General features: G+C 29.4%; 1 protein-coding gene across 1 annotated transcript; it reads left to right on the top strand.

The window, feature by feature from the left end:
* Positions 1 to 1245: 1245 nt before the first annotated feature.
* LOC105359803 (zinc finger protein 512B-like) lies at positions 1246 to 7664 on the top strand. Its single transcript, XM_011496497.1, has 4 exons — positions 1246 to 1323; positions 4576 to 4800; positions 5677 to 5838; positions 7324 to 7664. Exons 1-4 carry the CDS (start codon positions 1312 to 1314, stop codon positions 7444 to 7446), a joined length of 522 nt encoding a protein of 173 aa, XP_011494799.1. The 5' UTR covers positions 1246 to 1311; the 3' UTR covers positions 7447 to 7664.
* The last annotated feature ends 17753 nt before the right edge of the window (positions 7665 to 25417 follow it).

Genomic DNA, 25417 nt, shown 5'->3' with positions numbered 1-25417 from the left:
CTCTTTCTATGTATATATATATATATATATATATATATATATTATGTATTAATTGAAAAAATATACACATCGATTCTAATAGAATATATAATATTTTATTTATAGCCATTGGTTCAATAAATTAATTTTTAATTTAATGTAAATTAATAAATGATGTTTGACATTACCTAGAAGTTTGACACTTCATAGAAGTTTAATACTACATTGAAGTTCGGAAGAGAATTAATTATAAAATTATATACTTCATTAAAGTCAAATATTATATTATTAAGAAATTTAAATTAAAATCGACATATGTATATCTCTTACATTTACAATATATAGAATTCTAATAGCATTAAAAATTAAAGATGAGATTGCTGCGTATTTTATTTATTTAAATGGTATGTTACAAAAGTTATATTTATAGAATTTATCCAAAATATTATATAATTTATTAGTATTAAAACTCGAATGGTTAATATATACATAATATCGTAGACAGAATGAATTAGTTTATGAAAAATTACTATCCAAACTAAAACAAAAATTTCATTTTTAATATATAACTTATATTCATATATATTTATTGTAATTCAGTTTTTTTTCTAATTTTTTAGCTGTAATGCTTAACGATAAATACATGGATTTGTCAAAATTGATAAATAATCATGAGTCAATGGTATGAGTGTGAACCGGAATTATAAATAAAGTAACTCCGTAAAAGCCTTGAAAATTTCATGATAATATAATTTAATTAATCACTCTTCGCTTTTCCAATTGTCATTGTCCCTCACACAAACTATAATGAGAAGAAGAATGTAATGCAGTCGATATTTTGAGCTCTAATGAATTTGCGTAAAAACCTACCATCCGCGCACCAAAAAGACATAAAGCACACGAATGAAGCTTGCAGTCGAATTTCCACGATCCCGCATCTCGCCTATCGATAGTGACAAGGGATAAACAGTAATGAGGCAAGACTCTGCTTAACAAACACATAAGAAGTGCACAAACGAGACGGAGCCATGCGATCGTTTCGTTATACAATCTTAGTGAGTGCAATATGCATTATAATACGGTACGTTCTGTCTTTCTTCAATTCCGCGTGTGCGAGAGTGCGATAGACTAGGTGTGGCATTTAAGAATAGTTGGTGAGCGGCTCGACTATTGGCTTTGCCACGACGGCGGCGGGGTGATACGCGAAATGAAAGTGAATTACCTATATAAAGGGTGGATTGTCAGCTGCTTCAGTTCATACCAGATTACAATTTTGCGTACATTAGGACGCATTCGCTCGAGCACGCACACCGGAAGTATTAGGTGGTCAACATGAGGGTCCTGGTACGTGTTCGTTCATTCATTCGTTCTTCTTCCTCTTCGTCCTCTTCTTCTTCTTCTTCTTCTTCTTCTTCTTCTTCTTTTTCTCCACCTTCGTATATTGCCTTTTTTCATCCTCTTCTACCTCTACTTTTATTAACATCACTTAAGGCTTCTCTACGATACAAATCGTCGCAATTCTTATAATAATAAGTTACACGCTTCTTTCTTATCAATCAAGGTCGTCTTTGGCGAAGACACTGAAACACCGTGATGATAAGCTTATGTTTTAATAAAATTTGCTAATTATCAATAGCCACTTTACATTACATTATCAACATTATTTCATATAATTTATTAAGTACGATTAAAAATATGTATTCATTGGATTCATTTAATACGGCAAATTTAAATTCATTTAATTATCAGTTAATTTACTAATGAATATATCTTGTTCATTTACATTCAAAATTTATCTTTTTTACTAAATATAATTTAAATGCCAATATTTAGTCTTTAACACATGTTTCGCCTCGCTGAATGACTATTTGAAATAAAAGAAGAAGGAATAAAATGTAAACTTAAATGTAAAATAATATTAAATAAAAATAAGAGTATTTACTTTTTGGAAATAATTATAATTTAGTAAAGTTATGAATTTAAGAATTAAATAAAAACTTTTGCTAACTGCATATAACTTTACCTTACAATAAAAATCTTTGTTATTAAATATTGATGTATATATATATATATATATTTTTTTTTTTATTTTTATCATCAAAGCCTTTATATTTTGCTCAAACGTTCTCATTAGCTTGTGAAGTCGTCACACGAACACTCTAACTCTTATATATATATATATATATATATATATATATATATATATATATATGTATGTATACTCTTGTATACACTTTATTATAGGCTAGTCCTTATACATCGACCTCCTGTTCTCAATTCGTCTTTTTTCTTCGCAACTCATTTTCGTCTTTCCAGGCCTATAAAAAGTGCACACGTGTCATCGTCGGAAGTTAGGTTATTTTGTTCATCAAACGCAAAAATTATTTGTTGCGTGAAGCGAAAAATTGGCTAATCAGTCAAGCTGATCGAGGTGTAAAAGTGCATCCTGGGTGTGTGGTTTCTTACACAAAAAAAAAAGTTTGTACGAGGGTAGAAAATCGTTTGGAAATTTTGTACGAATCACTTTGTTTCCAATTCGAAACCAATGCTTTTTTGTCTTATCAATTAACCCATATACAGTTACATCAAAACAAAATTAATTTACTATAGTTATAATGTACTTTTTAATTTAATTTAATTTATTTTATTTTATTTATTTTTTTTTTTTAATTACTTTCATGCCGATAAAGATAAAGTATTGCAATATTTAATAATAAAATTTTTTAATAGGGTTGCGTGGTAAGTACTTTAAAAACTTATCGTATTCAAGTTCTACAAAATAACACATTTGACATATGTGTTTGTAACTGAAATCAAATATACATTTTAAAAGTGGCAATCATCTATTTTAATATTTTAATTAAATATTTAATAATTAACTAAACACAAATGAATTGAGAAGTTTGAAAATTAATTTCCTTAGTAAATTAAAATATTTATGATTTCTTCAATCAGTTGCTTCTTAAAACATAATTATACAATTATTCCAAAAAAAAAAAAGAAATATCGTCGATTTAAAATTCGTTTGTTTCATTCGTCAGGTAACGGAACCATTTGTTTTTGAAATCAAATATGTCAGTGAAATCAAATTTGTATGCTCGTAAGAAAAATAAATATAAAATCATTATATGTCGACATTGAGCTTAATAATAATAATAATAATAATAATAATAATAATAATAATAATAATAATTTGTTTAAGGGCGTAGGTGAACCAAGACAATCAATTGTGCCTATCCATCCGTATACGCATGCGTCGCGCACTCGAGCACGAATCTCTTTTCGCTTTCGGCACTTAATCAACCGTAAAAGGGTGAAAACGATATTGTGTATATCCTCTTTATCGGCATTTTTCTTTATCGGCATTTATTATGTGGAATGCTTCCATGATGGATTGTGCCACTGGAATTCATGGTACTCTCGAATTTATGGTACACATTGAGTCCAAAATTTTTCGGTAAATTGCGAATAAAAAGAAATTTTAACCCGAAATTTGAAATCAATTGTTATATCCTTGGCAACTATCAACAGACATAAATAATTTTATATACTTGAGCGGGTATTGGAATATTTATGAGATCTATCGAGTGCTTGTAATAATCACAAATTACATTCTCATTAATTGATACAAAAAATAAATAATTTTTTCCCTTTATTTACCATTTACCTTTCATTTGCACCACATGACAATAGTTTCTTTAACCTCTCTTCATTTTTAATATTCCAATTGCTTATATTTAGAATTATAATTATATAGTATGAATATAAATTGTAATGATAATAAATTATAATCATATATAATTATATAATATCATGAGTCAGAATTGAATTATTATCGCGTTGAATTATACTTATGTTCAAGTTAACTAGATAACAAAGACGGCTTTGATGGAAATTAAAATAATATCGCACTTCACTACTGGGCTGAAATTACCGTCTTTATAAAAAAAAAATAAATAAATAAAATAAATAAAATAATAAAAAACAAACAATAAAATAACTATCTAACATTATTGACGTTACGGAAATATGATTTATGAAAAGCTAAGTGGGAAATTAATTAGCAAAAACTTTCAACATATGAAATATTTGTTTTATGCGCGCTCTACTTTTTTTTCATTTTTTTTTTACTTTTATTCTTGTTTCTCATCTCGAGAACATTTGAATTCTTCCTTTGAATTCATACTTATCTTACACTTGAGTAAAGTCAGCGAAATAAATCAACTCTTTATCTTTTTCATGTGATCTCGCGCGTAATGTTAAATGATCCATCGACATATGCATTTGCGCGAGATTAAGCCTTAAAATAATCAGCCGCGTCATCGATAATATTAATAAATAAAAATTCTCCCATAAGAATCCAGCATTATAAGCTTTGTAGCAATAATAGAGCAATTTCACGAATAAAAGCAAAGTAAATAAGTGATTAATAAAAATTTAAACTTTCACGGCTGAATTTCAGTCAAGAGTTCTGTCTCTTTACACCTAAAATAAAATAAAGTATACGTAAATAAGAGAAGACTTAATAACTCTTGGATTACTATAACCGTCACAATAAAAATAATGTATGAGAGCACAATTTAATTCGCTTTCCAGATGAGCGTGTTAATGATGGCGGCAGTGGTGGTGTTAGCCGAGGAGGCCGCCGAATCGAAAAAGGACAAGCGTGGACTCTTTCTCGGCGATTACGGCACCTACGCTGGCTACGGCCACTACAATGGACACGAGCACCATACCATCGTAAAAACGGTTCCAGTACCGGTGCACGTGCCCAAGCCTTACCCCGTCACCGTACCCGTCGATCGCCCCTACCCTGTCAAAGTACGTAAGTCAAAGTACGATCAAAACTCCTCCGCTTGGACACACCCTTGCACACCTTGAGTCTTGTAATGAATGGTGTAAGTTACGGTCAGCTGACGGGTAATTGGACGCTACTGTTGCCCAATATGGTTTTAAGCGTCTTGTAGGAGCGATGCCGGTGAAAAACAATGCTAGTTTTCCTCCATACGACCATCCGATTAATTTTTTCATTATTTGAATTTAAAATTCTGTTATTATTGACGTGTAATCATTACAATTCACGTTCTAATTTCGTATAGTTTAATGGCTTCGCGTAATTTGAAAGCCTATAACGTGTGAGATCCAAATGTGTAAGTGTTTCTTTAACGAATTTGCTTACGTAATATTTCAATGCGAATGGACAAAGATATTTTGATTTAATAATTCCAATATAACGATAGCAAAGTTTTTCAATATTCTGGGTGTGTAAAGTAATTATCTATCGTAACGCTATATATTGTAAATAAAACCTACATCAAAATTTATTATAACATTGAATAATTTATTATATTGAACTACTTTAATATATATATATATATATATATACACATATATAATACAAGCTCAATTTAGGCAAGGATCGAACGTATCATGATAGCTTATTGCATAAATAACCACACGAGCATTGACGTAATTTACGTTAATTTTCCTTTTAAAGTCAATAATTTGCAAATTTATACGTTTAAAAGAGAAAAATTTAATAGAGAAAATAATAGGAATAAAAGCGAGCTTATGATTAAAACAGTTTGTCCAAAAAGTTTCTTACAACGAGGTAACAAAGAATTTTTCAACAAAACTCGAAGAATGAAGACAACGTAATAATGCCTATAAAATGTCGAATTGACTTCTTTCGTGCAGGTTCCCGTTGAAGTTCCGAAGCCTTACCCGGTTGCTGTACCAGTGCCGCAGCCTTACCCAGTTGTGCACACAAAGACCATCACCGTCCCCGTGGACAGACCTTACCCGGTTAATGTTCCGGTTAAGGTCCCCGTCCATGTACCAGCTCCGTACCCGGTCAAGGTCAGTTGAACCCCGCCCGCGAAAATCAACGAGCCGTACAATTATTAATGATCCGAGAAACGAATGGAAAAAGATGATTTGATATTTGATATATGAACATTGATATTTTCAATAGTTAGACCGATTATTGTACAGACGAGGACGATTAGTTTGAAAAGCTCAACTACCTTTAAGCGACGAGGAAAATTAGTTTCACCGACTGAGTTCATAGTGATTGTTAACAATTATATAGCTTTTAATGAAATAGCGACAGTGAGGAGAAAAAATTTGCATAAGAGAATTTATTGCCTTATTTAAATTAAGTAACTATGCAAGACTATTATTTTTTTATTTTTTTTTTTTTCGGAAAAGATCTTTGTTGCTTGGTATGTGAAAATAGCATATTACCTCTAATATTAATTAAAGCAATGCTATCGTAAATAATAATTCAATTCATCAATATTTGTTGAAATTTCAATAATTTTAAGTTTAAGTTATGCTAAAAAAAATTGTTCGTAATAATAATATTGCTTTCAGATAATTTTTAATCTACTTAGACTGAAATTGAAAAATTAATTTTGCAAAAGTACATTATATTATATCGCATTACTTATCGATAAAATATTTAACTAACGCAAAAACTTAATTGTAGATAATTATAAATGTAATTTATAGGCTCAGTAGGTAGTAATATTGCTATAAAATATATTTACACAGATTTGTCTACGTTAATTCACTATTAGATTGTAAAAGTTGAACACAAGAAGTGAATTTTATTACAATTTGATGCTTTTCAGCGAGTAATAAAGAGTTGAAAAATTTGCATAAACATTACCTTCATTGAAGCGAATATTACCAAAATTTAGAAATGCGCAATTGTCTATTGAAATAATTTAATTTGAAAGTATTAATATGGAATTGGCTTTGAATTGAAACAAAAAATCGAAGAAGAAAAAAAGTAACTTGGATTGAGTAGAGTCGAGTAGCGTTGATATTTTAAGAGATCTTTTCAAAATACAAATTTTAACAAAAGCCATATTATGGAATTATTTGCAGTCGCAAAGGTATATGTGAGTTTAACTTTTTTTCAATTAACACACTACAAAAATATTTTTTTAATTAACAAGACTATTTTTAAGGGCTCCGTCCGATTATTGATTGATTATCCTTAATTATTAAAATGCCGAATTGCTAAATACATAATTGTCATTTATTTACTATTTACTATTACCAAGTATAATTTATTTATCAAACGGTTTATTGAATTATTATCCTTTATAATGATGACACGATAATAATAATAATATCGAATAAAAAAATTGCGAGCCACAAATTAGCAGATTAACGACTACCCTTACTTAATAAGTTAAAAAAAAAAAAAAAAAAAAAGGCAAAAAAAAATGTTGGCATTCACAATGAAGTGTAAAGGGCATATCAACATTAAATTTGCAGTAGGTAAAGCTATAAACGGGGGCCAGGCTTACAAATGAATTATCGCCATTGCAGGTCCCAGTCCCAGTCGCAGTCCCCGTGCCCCATCCAGTCGTGGTCAAGGAGAAGATTCCCGTTTACGTTAAGGGGCACGGAAGCTACGGCTACAGCTTTCCTAGCGGTTACGATTATTTGTAAGCGGCGATTTCATCGGAGGAGGCGGCCAAAGCCGACACAGACAGACGTCGAGTCGACCGATCAACCCACCAATAAATATTAATTTGCGATGTACGCGCAACATAAGCCACGACATTACGTAGACATTACGTGTCAGGGCGCGCGATCAACCAAAACATGCTCCATTAAATGTAATTACATCACCACGAAAGGATAGCATAATAAAAGGAATTTGTAAAGTTTCTTCTTCTTCTTCTTCTTCGTCTAGATCTTTTTCGTTTTTTTTTTAATTGCGTTGCGTCACTCGTATCATACCCGACCCCATCATCATCATCACCGTTCTTATCGATCCGACGGATTATTCCGTGCACTATGAATTTACGCAAGTGGCAACTGCTTTTCATAGCTTAAGCAACTTAAATATGTATCAGCGACAGTGTGGCTTTATTAACGACTTAATTGCTGAAAAGGGAGCGTTGCCTTGGGTGAAATTTAGCCAACCGATGTTACCGCAATCGGTATCATATATCGCAATTTATTCCTTCAACGATCCTTACATTAGCAAATAAGCTGCATAGGAAATGTACAGTTGCAGGATACAACTTACTTCTATCGCGTTGAGATTCATAAAATATATACATTTAATTCATCCTCGGCGAGATTCTATCATTGCATAAACTTTTTTCAGGCTAGAAAATTAATTTAATCGCTCATAATATAATATTATATCCACCTTGAGAGTCAATGCTGAAGTGACTTTTACAGAACATCTAAGCTTTCGTAATATATGTCCATTTTGTAATTTTGACTTTTGAATATTTGAATATTATTTGAAAATCAAATTCCTATTGACTTGTAGATATTTCGTAATAATGTACTTAACAATTTGTAAATTTGATGCTTCGATAATTCATCGACCGTAATGTGGAAATTCTAGCGTTCACCATTAAGTCGACAATATTTCCATAGTTCCATAGTTTAAAAATGGTTACAAAATTATTTTTACCCTAAATTTTTTATACTCAATCGATATTTTTGATTGGAACATTAATCGATTATACGATTACTCACGACTATCAGACATTTTTCTTAATACAATAAATACGTAAATCTTTAGCGACGTAGATGCATTTTTTGTTTTGTTTTGTTTTGTTTTGTTTTGTTTTGTTTTGTTTTTTTTTTTGTTTTTTTGTTTTTTTGTTTTTTTGTTTTATAATTCACATCGTTAATATATACACGTAATACACTAATGATATTGTTAATATTTTGAAAAGATTTTTAAAAGACAATTTTTGTCAGCCACGTGCTTTCGTTCCCGCCCACGTTTCGATTCTCATAATCGTACGAACGCGAGCCAATTCTTTAAATAGAACAGTCTTGGCCAACATTTTAATTTATTCTTGCGTAGAATGAAACTGCCATTAGACTATCACAATATGGACTTGTTAGAAAAACGGATAAAGGCTATTAACTCGCTATTAATCAAGACGCACATTCGCACATGTAACAGAATATCGTCGACGAAAGATTCATATCGATGAAAAGGTCGCAATTTCGACGCCTGATTTCATAATGGCGGCGGCGGCGGCGGCAGAGGGGGGGGGGAGTGGTGGTGGTGGTGTTGGTGGTGAGAGCAGGTTTCATAATACTTCTAATGAGTCAGAAAAATGAATACCCGCATGTATTAGTATGGAGAGGAGGAAGTTTCGTTAGCTGTCGACTTCACTTTGATGCTGCAATTATGAATCGAGTGAAAAATCTATTGTTCTTCTTCTTATAAATCGAACTGTTTATAATCAAATGCGAATAATCATTAACAATTGTGCCAATTGTGCTAACAAATTCATGCTCAAATTACCAATTACCAATCTATATTTCGATCGAATAAAGATGGACATAATAGCAAAAAGGGATTCGTGACTTTAACAACAGAATTCAATCACTTATTCATACAGTTAAACGTATGAACTAACATAAAATCAATTTCTCAGTCTACTGAATCTTTTATTTGAGCTTGTTAGATTGTGTAAAAATATTGGTTCATATGAGCTTGATCCAAAAGAATTGTATATCTATTAACTTTTCAAAATCGAAGAATTACATAATCGATTCGAAAGCCGTCATTATATTTGACATACATTTCATTATAAACATTTATGGTCTTTATTAGTTCGACATTCTGACGCAACATGGTAATTCCATTGCGACTACGTTGGTAATCTAATCGCTAACGCATTTATTAACTTAAAGCCTTGAAAGGATGAGCGTAAGAAAACAAACAATGAAGAAGCACTCTAATCTAATTCTATAAGTTCGGAGTGTCTAAAAATTAAATAAATACTAAGTCATTTATATGAGTGAGTGTCGGAGATTCGTAGATTCTTTAGTTTATATTTATATAATATGGGATATTAATGAAAGCAGAAGCTATGATCTTAATTTTGCTTAGGAAATGTTCCGTGTTATGTTTCGTTCGCTAATTACTATTAAATGAGTAAATCTATTTTGCAAGAGTCATATGTTGATGGTTACATTATGATTTTGCATGATGAAATGCCCTTATAATGTATATTAATCCCATTATCCTCTTATCCTTTAATATCTTATTATTCGAGAATATATAATGCCCTTTTGTATGATTACTTTAAACAATTTAAGGACACAGTATACGTATAAAAATTTTGCTAAATATTTGCGAACAATTGCTTTAATTTGAACTGTAATGAAATAAATTAACAATGTGCATTTTATTTTTTCTTTGCTTTTGCTTTATTTAATAGTTGCGGATAATGTATCTTTAATTTAAAATAGTTTCTTAAGCAACGTTAAGAGATAAGTTATCTGTAAGAATTAAAATATATAAAGCTGAAGAATTTTATTTAATGATTCGAATGAACAAAGAATACGCAAACCAGTCGCATTGGAATATAAATTATCATAAATATTAATATAAATTTATATGACAGTAATGCGATAATACGAACCTAAACTCTTGAAATATTCATTCATTCTTGATTGATATACAATTTTATAATTATAGTTTTTTCACTTCTACAATCTTCCCTAATGAACACGCTTATATACTATAAAGCAATCAAATCATCATTAGCATATTGAGAATCACCCTAACAGCGAATATTACAATACCGTAACATCATTCGTATTATCATTACAATGGCAATGTTCATTTTCTATAAAAGTTTAAATCATCGTATATTCTCAGCCTTTCCGCGCCGCATTAATTTTTTTTTTAAAGATTCATGGTTAGTTACATTCAGCCGATTATTTTAATGCCACTGGGCTTTATGGTTCTACGGATCTACGTACGTGCATCTACGGATAAAATCATAAAAAATAATATCTTTCATTTATTATATTAATAAATTTATTATAAATCTATTGAATATAATTTTCATTTAAGATTTTCCTTTAATACCATATTTATATTAAAATACAGAATTTCATTTGTGCTTGAAATTATAATATCATAAAAATTTTCTACAAAGAATTTCAAAATATAATTGAAGAAAACAAAAAAAAAAAAAAAAAAAAAAAAAAAAAAAAATAGAGTATAAAGCATCTATTGACAATACAAAAGAATTCTTATCGAGATTTATTCGAATATTTTATCTATAAAAATTTGCATTTAGTTTAAAAAATAATGTTCTAACTTTGTTTTTGAAACAAAACTCAAGTAATAATTTAATAAAAACATTAATAAAAACGAAAAATGATTGATGATGATCGATGATGATGACAATAACAATAGCAACAACAAGAATAGTAATAGCGACAATAAGAATAACAGTAATAATAAAAATAGACGAATGGAAATATCTAGGCGAACGTGAGATTGCAGTGGGATGTGAAAGTACGGGGAGGAATAGAATTCGACTACCCTCGGAATAATGTGAATTATCTAATCACGTGCTTACATCACGTCTGTAGATATAAAAAATTCCAATAAATGTTGTAAAAGAGTTGTTGCTCCATTGATTTATTGCTTTTGTTTATAAGATTTTAAAAACTTGGAGACTAAATGTATAATCCAATGAACATCAACGATAAATGTTACGATGCCATCCCTCCAATCGAAAGAGAGAATATATTTATCATAATATAGATATTGGCTTATTAGGTTCTAACACGTAGATGTGATTTAATGTAAATTCAATTAATCTTTTATTATATTGATTTAATATTGGTATGTAAACAGTGTAATTATCACAATATTGTCTGAATAAATATAATACATAGTATTTTTGTTCTTTCTTCCGCTACGAGAGTTTGAGCAATTAACGATGGGGTGGCTAATAAATTTAGTTACAATATCTAAACTGAGATAAGTATGCTAATGTAATAAAGGAAGATATTTTCTAATCGTTAAAAAATTAAGGGCTTTGATATCAACAGTTTCATATCTTAATATATTTCCTATTTATTTATTCGATATTTATTGTATAAAGCAGCTGAATATTCAATTAATAATGGATTTATGCTATTATGCATTGAACTTACGGAATTTCTCGATCTCTGAACCTTGAGAAAGTAGTTTTAGCCGGTCTGATTATCGTTTCACATCAAACTCGTGCTTTTAACGAATCGGATAAATCACAAACGTGATTGTGATACTGTCTCATTAGAAGCGCAACGTCACCTGCGTATATAAATAGTAATTGTGTGCGCTACCACTCGGGATAATGAGTTGCTCGCAACTAACTTCATTGTAAAATAGGTCAAACCTAGGTACTCTAGCGCTATCAATTCAAATTACTGTTTTCGTCTAATTAATATTTTGTTGTAAATTTTTCTTTCTTCCATGATCATATAAATATACTCGCACGCATATTGACTTGAGCAACAAAGTTAATACAAGTATTATTACTAGAAATAATTGTTAATAATAATTTTCAATTTATGAGGGAAAAAACTTTACTTCGTACTTATGGTTGCTTATACACGTATGTATGTATTATTCGTGCATTTCAACTTACTTACAAAAATTACTTTATTTAAAGATACCATTTACGCACGTATTTATGGCTTTGTAAAAATATATATTACTCGTCATTGCTTTGATAAATGCAAATTCGCATTTTGCAAATAAAATACGTTTTACCTGTAGCAACAGAAAAATGAATGACAATGAATTTATATATATATATATATATATATATATATAAATTATACTATATTTATTATGTATTTATTTATTTTTTTGTCTTGTTTTGTATAAATGATTGCATTCGTATAAATTGAAAAAGCCAAGATATTGATTTATAATTAAATTTTTTTTCATCAATTCGTATTATAGTTATAAAGCAATCGTAATTAGATGTGGAATAAGCTGACCCACGCTACTCAAAGTTAATATTAATCGGATGATTTGACCTTGAAACGGTCTTACATTTTGACAATAAGTGTGTAGAAAATGATATCGACGTTGTTTAGCCAGTGGCTCGTAAAGCCGACATAGCGTTTCGGATTTATGAAAAATTTCTCTCTCGACATATTGACATTCAGTGCATATACTCTATACAACTCGGGTATAGAATCGTGTGTGTTGTCATACCCGTGACTGTCGTGCGATAGTCAACAATTTCCCGGTAGCAGGCATGCTAAGAGTATAGAAAAGCCCGCACTCGCAATAAAGAAAGCGATTTGCTTACGCGTACGTGTCGCGTATGTACGGTCGAAGCATAGAGAAAGAGATGCTGTATGGTAGTGGGTACGGTGTCCGTTCAGGCTTGGTTGCCTTTATATCGCAGGTGATATTGAAAGCGAGAGAGAAAGAGACTAGAGCGACTTAGAGCGATGGACTAAATTAATTATATGAATATGAAGGAAATGTCAAATATGTCAGAGGACTCGGGTAGGAACAATGATAAACCGGAAGTTTACATTAAAAATCGAATCGATTATAAGGAATATTTACAACTCTGATAAATAGACAAAATACATGTAGGATTTAATCGACTGAGTGGAAGTGCATAAGTCGAAGAAAATTTTTTTTTTTTGAACTTGGTACTTTGAATTTTACAAATTTGCCAACGCGTAGTTTATGTATAGTATAATTAAACTTTAAATACATTACAACATTAATGTAAGGGCTTTGATTGATCGACGTGTGGTGTGAATTAAATATTAAACAGTGATCGTGGACTTGGATACGATTAGATATTTCCCAAGTAGTATATATTATTAATTATATAATAGACTTGTCAGTATAAAAATTTACTCGGCTTAGAAAATTAAAAAATCTGTCTCATTTTTGTACGAATATAATAATGAATATTATATTTAATAAAAGGTAAGATTTTTTTTTTAACGCGCGTGTTTCGCGTCCATGAATGTTAGCGAACAGCCTAGTGAAAATCATCGTGAAAACAGAATCGGTGAAAAGCAATATTCAATAAAGCGAATATTTTATGGAGTTGTAAACATTTCATATCTAATAGTCGTTTATTTATTTATGTTTTTCTTTTTCGTTTACAAAAGTACTGCAGTTGAATTTATAATGTTAAAATAAGTTTTTACTGCATTTGTTATGACCGATAAAGGCTGATTTTTAAAATATAAACTTTAATTTCTTAACATAAGTATAAGCATATCGTTATTATTATCTTAATAAGTAAATAAGTTTTTGTCGATTATTGTTTAACTATACAACAAATTTGAAAATTTATAGAGATCGTTGGAGAAACATAAACTACTTTCCGTATCACATAAAGGATAAAACCTTCAAAATTATCTCTCTTAATTCCGGATTTAGACAATAGATTTATATATTAAAAAAAAAAAAAGAAAAAAAAAGAAGGGTATAATAATAATAAAGTAAGACGAATTTTTCCAAATATCCGAAAAACCAAATCTCATTAATGTTACAAATAACATGTGATAATTAAGTCATTAATAACAAAGTATATCATTGTTTTTTTATTATTGGTGGAGCATAATAAATTGAGCATCAACTGGCGTATTTACGAATATTGAATGGAGTTTTGTATTTAATGCTAAGCTCATAAATGTTTAAATTCAGAGATGATGCATGTGAAATTCTGAGTTTTACAAAATGATTTATTCTTATGATGTTTTATTCGTAAAGGTTTACGATGGCTTCGAATTTTCAAGCTTTGCGTGAAATTTGAAATTTGAGTACAATCATTGAAGCTAAATTTTAAAATTTTAAAGCGAAAATAAAGATTATTTTTTATATTATTTTTCAATTTGTATTTACAAGAACAATGCTGATAGAAGATTGACAACTTTCAAAGGAAAATAAGGCTTAGCTTTATATTTTTAAATGTCTAAGATTTAATTGAATAAAACGTTGAAATTTTTCACTTACTCGAATCTTGCATTAGCAATGTCAATTGATATTAATATATCGGCCAAGTGAATTCAAAGAAAAGTATAGATGATGAAATTAATGAAATGAATCGAAATTAATAATATTTTTTATATATGTTTGTCACACAAAAATATCACTTTCCTTCTGTTCCTGACAGAGACAATAATATCCGTAGATAATAAATTGAAATAAAAAAATGTAATAAATTTATTGATTAAATTCTTGTAAGATAATAAAATTAATTTTTATTAACAAGATGAAGCTTTTAATGATCTATTATCCACTATCCGCTATTCGCTATCTATTATATCTTCAATTATCTGCTCGATAAATAGGCTTAAAGAAGCGAGTGGACGTAAGTGAGAGTTTCGATCAATCGTTGTGGGAATTAAAATTATAGTTTATTGTTGCGAGAGCCTAACATGCTGCCGACGACACTCAAAAACTTGCTGTAAAAATGGAGCCTCTTAAAAGCCTTTTGCAAGATCCGAATCAGCAATCGACATACGGTGCTGATGGATGGACACGCTCCACGGAGACTCTAATCCCCTAATGAAGGATTTACAATTTAAATGAGGCATATAGCCGCACGAAGACTCGCTTGTGCGATTGGCACTTGCTATGAAAAACAATCGAGAACCTTTGAATATGTATCGAACCGATCGCGCCTCTTTCGCTTCTGAGCATTCGCCACAATATCAGCCAAAAATAAAAAATAGCTTTGATATTTCTTCTTTCTAATTACGTCCTCGTTTAGTTTACTCGTGCATATGAAATGTGCATTGCGATATGAAATGTTATTGTATTATTAACAAGTGACGATTTCCATTTGCAATTAATGCATGCAATGATTTATGTATAATAACGATGCGATCGATCAATGTTATACATCTCTGACACACCTTAATTTACAAATTTACAAATTATCGTTATATTCTTAATGTTATTAAAAAAAAAAAAAAAAAAAAAAAAAAAAAAAAATTTCGTTTTTTTGCTTTTCCGTTTTGTTTTTATATTTCTTTCTGTGTTTTTATTTTTGTGCATGACTGGAAAGTAAATTTATTATTCGTTATTCAAATATAATTTAGGATAATTTATTCTTTTGGACTTATTCAGTTTTGCTTTAAGGTTACGTTTACCGTAATATAAAACGAAACATTTCTTTCCATGACATGCACTTTATTAATGTAAATAAGACATGCGTGTGAAACAACTTAGTGTAATATCTTTGTTTCGTCGCATATCAAACGAATCATAGTATAATTAAGTTTTTATGATACTTGGAATACTAAGATACTCAGCTTGTATCGGTAAAAAAATCGTTATGTTTACATAAATTTACAATCTCTTTTACTTACAAATGCTATTCACTTGCTAGAAAGATAATACGACGATAAAATTTAGATTATTATCTAGTTGACGGCATGACGGCATACATGCACACACACGCGCGCGCCCGAACGTACATACGTATATGATAGTTGTTCATACGTACTTAGGCAAATATCTACTGTTTCTGTACTAAATTTTAATGAATTAAACATAAAGTAGTAATAAATGCGAATAATATGGGCTTTGAGCGAAGTTTAATCATTTTAATCATTAGTAACGTGCATACTTTGATTCAATCTGCCTTTTAAAATCTTTTATAATTTTAATATTAATAAATCTCAAAATAAAATTGCGACTATTATCTGAAAATGTAGAAAATAAATCAAACGAGCTATATTCCGAAAGTATTGATAAAAGTTAAAAAAAAAAAAACAAATTTCTTTCTAACACTTATCAATAAGGTATTGTAACATTTCAATTTATGCGCACGTATATTCATTTTATGCACATTCTAGTAATTATATGAACAAAATTCTATAAAATAAATTAATGTTTAATTCTTACTATATATTATTATACTATATATTATGATAGTACAGAAAAATAATTAGACGATTTGCAATTACGCGAGCTAACAGCTATTAAGTCTTGAACTATTTGAATTTTATTTCAGTTAATTCAGTTAACAATAACACAGTTACTTTAAACTTATATCTTTAATTGAAAAAGTACACGGCCTGAATCGAAAGATTTCTTTCTCGATCACTTATTTATTTCGAGCTTATCTTAAACTTCCATGCTATTTCTATAAACAAAAAAATCCGCGAAACAGTCTTCTTTTCATATAAAAATGAATGAATGTTTTGTAAAAACAAAAACAGAACAAACAAAAAAAAAAAAAAAAAAAAAAAAAAAAAAAAAAATTTTTAAATAAAGAATTAATTGTCAAAAATTGATAAACTTATGCTATTATGACAGAATGTATATTACAAATAATTGTCTGTGAAAAAATATATGCATTGTATAATTATATGCATTTATATAATTCGTTAGATAAGCAATGATCATCTATAATTTCGAGATCGACTATACTTTCATCAAAAATCCCTTCTATTCTCGCAATTATTTCATTTTAATCGCTTGATTATGCAGGTATTTAAATTTTATTCAATAATCATTCGTTATAGTTAATAGCAAATAGAAGAACAATTTTTAAGAATTTCGTTCGATAATCCTTTGTCAAATTTCTTTTTAAATATAATATCACAGATAATTCCAGATCATAGACAATTTGTTTAAAGCAGAAAGCTCTAATTCCAAGTACGAAGAAATATACAAAAATACGAAATGACAATAATGATGATCAGTTATGTCGTTTCTGTGCGATGCTACAGTATGGCAAAGCAATCGAGTACAGCGAAGAAAAGCCAATGATAATTAGGCTCGGAAGTAAATAAGAACATGTATTATGTTTCAAAAAGGGCTAATGATCATCAACGAATCAGGCTTCGTGAGAGTGCTGCTGAAATTTGTGCCACAAAAGTTTTTCTACGAATCAGAAGAGAACGAGCGTACATTAGACATGTCGTGTCCTCTTCTGTTGACCTTCGAATTTTAAAATGGTTTAACGTTTAGTTCGAGATATTTTCATTGCTTATTGGGAAAGGAACGCCACTTTTAATGCTGCTACGCGATTTAGTAAAGCTGCTCGAACGATAACGTATACATTGTTATTTGTGGTATATATTAAATAATGTAATGATAAACCAATTTTCTTCTAATTACGACTTTGCTTAATTGACTTTTCATTCAATATTATATGTTTTTCCAACGTTTTACGTCGTGTATAAAAACTGACTGATTTTTAATTCTTATTAACATATTTTATTGTTTATGCTAGAGCAAATACGTTTAATTTTATGAAAATTAAGTATTCCTTTTATCGACGTTATGTAATTTCATAATTATCATATAATTTTCCATACTTGATCTTCCTTTCGTTTACATAAACCTTTTCATTATTCTACGGTGAATTTTTGTTATAATGTAATAGATAGATAGATAGATAGATAGATAGATAGATAGATAGAGAGAGAGAGAGAGAGAGAGAGAGAGAGAGAGAGAAAGAGAATGCAATAATTGAACCAAATTTTCGATTGCGTTACACAAAGAAATAATATTCTCGAAAATGGGAAGTGGAAAAATTCCGAAAGTCTGCGCATAAATAGAAGCCGAGTATTCTTGCGCGATGTGGATGGAAACTTGGTAAAAAAAAGAAAAAAAAAAAAGTAGGAGGAAAAGTAAATCCGCGTAAGGATCACAATGAGGTGGGTCTCCCGTTATGATTGGAGGCAAAGAAGCAAAAGAGAGAATAAGAGAGGACGAGAGTTTTGGTGCATCTGAAAAGTTTGACGCTTTAGGTAATATTGTCATGCGAGAAGGGGCACGCGAGGATTCGTTTTCATGCCATTCTCCTCCATCTTTCTTTCCCACTCCCTTTTTTCTACTCTGCGGACTACCCGTGCGAAAACGAAGGGATGGGTTTCTTAGTTTTTGGAAGGGCCGTAGGATCTGCGGTTGAATCCACTTTGCGGGCGTGTCCGCGTCTCTCGATTTCGTCAGGGCGAAGGGCACATTTTCGTGCCAGAGAGGCGTTGCAGCCGATGGCTTTTGTCAGTGAAGAATTTTAGATCTAAATTTCAATGCGGATATACGACAATGACAACTTTGATGGTTGTGCATTGTAACTTTATATGACATGCGGAGAACACGATTGTACAATTATTCATTCGTTTCTAAATCTCTTCTTTCCGTTATGACGTTCATTTATGATTTTGTTGAAAATCATTTAATCCACGTATCCATTCTCTTTAAAGTTATTTTGTAAAACACTTCGTAGTACTAATGGCGTTTTTCCTTTCATTTAGATACTCGTTTCCTTAAAAATTCCTCTTCTATAAGTTACTATTAATTAATATGCTTTTGAACTTTTGGACGATGATGATTAAAATGTAAAATAAACATAAGTAGTCCATTGACTATGAGCTTCGATCGCCCGAGTACATATGTACGATGAAAGGAATAAAAGTTGGAAATGTTGTAATTGAACTAAAAAAATTATTTAATCCTTACTCCTTCACCCAATTTATTTTATTTTCCCTTTAAACAGATGTAAGTCTATCGGTCGGCCGTATTATAATTATTTTAAGTTCAATTATTCCAATCGTTATTTCAGAATGTTAGAAAAATACGGTTATTTTAATATCACTGCGAAGCTATCATATCTTTAACAGTTAATACCATTATCACTTGAATTAATCAGAATAAAGCGATAACAAAAGCAATTCGGATAAGTATTGATTTGTTTTTTAAAAAATTATGTAGTTTTGCATCGTCTCTTTTAGGGATGATGGTGATAATACATTAGGTGTAAAATATTTAACGTTAATGATGAATTTCGAACTTCTGCTTAGCAAATATTTTTGGAATAATACTTTAGTGCTAGTCGCGGTCACTGTGTTAACTTAAAATGCAGTCACGCATTTAAAGTTTGCCGAGGTGCTTGGTGAATTGCACTTAAGCGATATGCCAAATCGATGAAAATACTTTTCAGGTCACGATGTCTCCATCGTACGGCTCTGAGAATTACAATCTATATATATATATATATATATATATATATATATATATACTTCTACTTCTATAAAACAAAGATAACGGAAACGAGAAGATTAAATTATTTCATATTACTGATCTATGAATAATTAATCGATCAATCTGCAATCGCTAATTGAAAATTGGACATTTTTCTACTCGTACGGACGTATGACATTAATAGCAAAAACTCTAATGGCTTTTATTGTATTTCAATTTTCTAATATATTTAAGACACATTATATATATATATATATATATATAATCGTAAATTAAAAACGGAAATTAGGAGAGAAAATGTAAGAGAGAAAAATAATACAAAACGGTTTATTACCCACGTTTTTTGATTCGCAGCTTTGTTTTAGAATTTTTTAATATCATTATCCAATTAATCCGATCTATTTTGTTTTATTTGAATAATTTTTAAGGTTCTAAGCCATTTCTTTCGATACCGATTTCACATGTTTTTATACGTTTCTGCTGCTTTGTGTCTTCCCTTGCAATATCGTCATTTTTGAAAAATTATTGAGTACATATTAACGATTCGCTAAAAATAAAAATTTTATAACAAACCTACTTTTTGTAAAAAAATTTTATTTATTTCTTTTTTAATAAAAATCAAAGAAAAATAATATGAGAGGATGAAAGACCAACCTTGAATATTGTAAAGTATTCGGTTTTACAACGAGTACTTATCTTAATAATATTTAATTACCTACTTTAATAAATAAAATATATTTTATTAAAAATATAATTTGTATAAAGCATATTAATGAATAAAATTAATGAACGAATAAAAATAGAATGAATGTTTGCTTAGCGACCGGATAATTTATTAAGAATAAAATATTTTTTAACAACGTAATTATAAAACAGGTATTATTACGATTATATTAAATTTTATGATTTATAATTGAAATTTATCAACTATCTGATTCAATTGTAATGATAGTATAAAAAAATATCGGTAAATTTTTACAACAAAAATATAAATTATTGCTTACTGAGTTCAGGAATTTTGTCTATTCGCAAAGGGATAACTTAATAAACAAACACATGCGATTGGATTATACACCCGTCGAAGAGAATGTTTAACTGTTCGATAAAACTTTATGTGAAAGTACTTTTAAACTTCAAAATCGACAACTATTTTAATGAATCTTCATCAAATAATCGCTCAACATTATAAAACAAAATATGTTAAATTTTGCGAAAATGAGTAAAAGAGGTAAAGAAGCAAACTATTATTGAGATTATCCTTGTCATTTGATCCAATGTTGCTTGTGGGAATGGTAGCTTTTGAAATACACACCTCGACTCGTAAAAGAGAATCCGTTCCGTTAAATTAATGTTCATACGAAATGTAAAGAATGGAGGTGAATTCTAGTGTATATTTACAGAGAGAGAGAGAGAGAGAGAGAGAGAGAGAGAGAGAGAGAGTGAGTGAACCACACTCAAATTGCATCATTTCATTTTCGTTCGAGGAGCAATAGTATATATCACGTGACGCGCGTATGTTATGCCGCTACCGACCTTATAGTCAATGTGCATACTTTTTAAAATTCGTGCTTCGCACTTGTAGTGGTAATACTAAACGAAATAAGAGAGATGGAGTGAGGAAATTTTTTGCCATAAAAAAGCAATGTACTTTTATGGTGAAATTGGTAAAGTGAGCATTTTATTCAATTCTTTTTTTTTTCTTCGTTTCCATATAATTCATCCGAATTATAGGAAAAATTGCTACGCCCAGCAGTCATAATTTAATACTAGAATCATGAAAAAGGATATAAATAATAATTATAAATTTTTATCACTTTAAAAATGATAATAATTCTGTGAATTCAACATTTGCTTGCTTATTTAATGTATCGCTCGGATAAAAAATTGGATTCAGAAATAATGTAGCCGACATGTTTTTGTATTATTGAAAATTGAATGGAAATTATATAATAAATAACACTAATAATAATAATAATAATAATAATAATGATAATAATAATAATAATAATCGGTATTATTGCTTAGTTATAAACAAAATGAAAGTATAAAAATCTTAGTCTTTAGATTTAATTTCTATTATAATTGCATATCGCATCGATAATTTAGAACTCAGGTTAAAATATTTTTAAACGTTAAAATAATTTAATATTTTATCGATTACAAAGTTATTTAATAAATTAATAAAAATTAAAAATAATTTTTGTAATCGAAGAGAAATCATGTCAAAATTGATTATGTCATTTAATTTAATTTAATTTTAAATAATCTCTTTGTGACACTTAATAATAACGTTTATTTTAAATTACAATCTTACTTCTATTGACTCATTGCATTATTTATTGAAAATAATAGGGATGATTATAAATTAATCTATTTGAATTAATTATATAATTTGAATAAATTAATCTATTTGTAATTTGAACTATGTTTTTTTTTATACTGTTTTCATTCATTGAAAAATTTATAATTCAAATGCTTAATTTTTTACACCTTAACAAATATATTTTCGCATGAATCTACAAAGCACAAACTTTATTTGTAGCCTTACTATGATCCTGATACTTTTATCATTTGTGAAATGATTATAATCACATTGATATATTACCAGTTTATCTCGGCTCAATTACTGATATTCAAAACCATAATATCTTTTGCATATAATTAAGAGTGAAAAAGGTAAATAATCAAATACGTAGATCGATCAACATCTAAATTTATTGAAAATTTCATATTAATAAAAAAATACATTATTAGTCTTAAGAAAAAGTAATGATAAAAAGCGATAATATTTAAAAAATTAACAAAATGTCTAATGAAATTTTTGCATAAATTAAAGAGACGATTAGGATTAATTTAACTTTGTGAATATTTTAAATATGACTTAATTATTTAGTGACTATTTATCAGTGGAATATTCTTATTATTTATAATATTATATTATTATAATGTGTGCGAGCGCGCGTGTGTATATGTATACAAAATAAAAATACAATAGTGTATTTGAAAATAAAATAAAAAATGTTAATTTTTACGAATTATGCTAACATTATCTCTTAGTAATAACAGTAAAATTCCTTTACAAAGAATTATGTCTTATTAATTTAATAATGAATTAAAGTAATTAAAAATCTATTTAAATTAAGGGATTATATGTTATCGCTCAAGTTTTCCTCGAGAAATATTTATTTTGTGTAGACAAACAAAATGAAATCAATGAAGATTTAATCGATTGAAGAGACATTAACATTTTTATTATTACGTAATCTTACGTATATAACGTTTTATGTGTGGTACATATATTAAGAAAGCGTATAGTATGATATTAAAGAAATTTCCTTAGAAATGATCTTTATTATTATTATTATTTTAAATTTATGGTAATATAAAAATTTGTATTTAACTAATTTTAATTTGAAAAGTTTCAAATAAAATGCTCCAAGATTTCTTAAAAATATTTCTTTTTGATATTATATATACTAAAGCTGTTTAAATGTTATATCTCGTAATCAAATTACTAAATCATAATAAACACTTTTGATGAATTATTTTTAAGCAAGATCGAGTATAATTGCAATCAAAAGCTTAATAAATATTTCAATTAAATAGAAAAAATAATGTTTCTCTTACCTCTGACTTCTCTTACTTTTATTAAAGAAAAAGAAAAAAATTTTGTACTATAATACGAATTTAATAATTTAATTCTTTCTCATCAACTACATCGAAAATTTTATTTATATTTCTATTTATTACAGTGGAACTAACGCTCTTTGACAATTAAATACAAGTTTCGAGAAGATTATTTTTTATAAACATGATTTTTAACAATATACCTAAACCTTTTTTTAATTAATTTATTCTTTTAGAAAGTACTTACTGCATTTTAAAAGCAAATAAATGTATACAAAATTTTAATAAAACAAGATTATCAATATTTAAAACTATTCGTTTACTATTTATGAGCATAATGTAGTATTGCCAGACCTTTACTCGAGTTTTAGTTCGATTGTAAAATAATCATAAGATTTAAAAATCAAATGATTAATTCAAGAAGGTGATATAAATTTTAGTAATTTGTTCGTGCTTAATCTTTTATTCAATACATATCCTAGTAATATTGCAAATAATGCATGCAATATCGTGATGTAATAAATTAATAGTCTAATCATGTTGTTGCTAGATGAAAAAAGTATTGCAATATTGGCATTTTATTACCTCAAATAATTAACTTCACAGTTATTTTCGACGTATCCGTTAGTTCTAATGATAAAATAATTTTATACAGCATGCTGCGATATGCTAATGAAAATAAATTAATTACACATAAACTGTAGCCATTGTAATTTTACTTTTTATATAAATGCACAATGTATTTACTTTTCTCTCTCTCTCTCTCTCTCTCTCTCTCTCTCTCTCTCTCTCTCTCTCTCTCTCTCATTCTCGTTCTACATAGTTATGTAGTTTACGCCATTTTTTTCGTTATATAACTTAATGTCACTTTTTAAAAAGAATGTCGCTTTTATTATTACGCCGCTATTATAATATCTTTTGCAAGCAGTACTACAAGCTACTAAATAAGTATTTTGTATTGGGATGTAATTTTCCCTTTAGTTTATTTATTTCCCTTAGAATCACAATTAGCTGTGACAACATGGTCGAATGTATTATTGTCACTCTAAAGTTTAAGCCCTGTTAAGCGATAATTTAATTTATATCGAAAGATAAAGCTAGGATGTTTTTATCCCAATTAATCTAGCCATTTATACCTGATTTCCTAGCACAATTTATTAACACTTTACTGACGAAATCGAATGGGATATTGTTCGAGTGAACGAAAGCACGTTACTTAACATAAAATTAAGAAACGTATCGACGAAAATATTCTGAATCAATGTTTGCTTTGATATTCCATTCGAGAGTCAACAAACACCGGCCGAGTATTATAAAACAACACGCGAGTAGCAGATTAAATTCAAACAACATTCTATATGTTATTCGCCGCCTCCTAACATCACCGAACCAACCTTACTGAATCAACGAGCGGACATATTTACGATCGCTATCCACATTTCAACGATCTAACACAAAGTATGAATTATAAAAGCAAAAAATAAAACACAAAAAACAAAACAAAACAAAAAAAAAGAAAATAAAAGAAAAAAGAAATTGAAGAAAAGCAGGGGCAGCTCTTGGGCTGCTTATGGATTGACCCTGGCAGCACTCCCTGCATCCCGGAATCTCAAAAGTATCCTTGACACCGTGTACGTGAACCGATGGGCTTCGGAAGCGGCGAGCCTCTATCGCTCATTGGCGCAATCCGCAAAATTGCCCGAGCGCGCATGTAACGCGTAAGGCGCTTCTTTCTTAATCGCGGCCCGAGGTCCGGGCTGTGTTGCGCAAGGAAAGCGAGCCAAGGCACGATCTCCTTTTTTCCTTCATTTTTGTTCTTTCTTTCTGTCGGCATTTTCGGGCCCGACGTGGTGTCCACGAGCACCACCACCACCACCACCACTACCACTACCACTACCACTCCCACTACCACTACCACTACCACTCCCACTACCACTACCACTACCACTCCCACTACCACTACCACTACCACTCCCACTACCACTACCACTACCACTCCCACTACCACTACCACTACCACTACCACTA

Source organism: Ceratosolen solmsi, unplaced genomic scaffold, assembly GCF_000503995.2.
Source record: "Ceratosolen solmsi marchali unplaced genomic scaffold, CerSol_1.0 scaffold29, whole genome shotgun sequence".
NCBI classification, from domain to species: domain Eukaryota; kingdom Metazoa; phylum Arthropoda; class Insecta; order Hymenoptera; family Agaonidae; genus Ceratosolen; species Ceratosolen solmsi.
Note: the sequence above shows the minus strand (reverse complement) of the source record. Positions and strands in the feature narration are given on the sequence as shown.

Coding starts and splice junctions, on each gene's coding strand:
- LOC105359803 (XM_011496497.1), top strand. Junction 4,801..5,676: donor ATCGCCCCTACCCTGTCAAA/GTACGTAAGTCA, acceptor TCTTTCGTGCAG/GTTCCCGTTGAAGTTCCGAA. Junction 5,839..7,323: donor CAGCTCCGTACCCGGTCAAG/GTCAGTTGAACC, acceptor TCGCCATTGCAG/GTCCCAGTCCCAGTCGCAGT.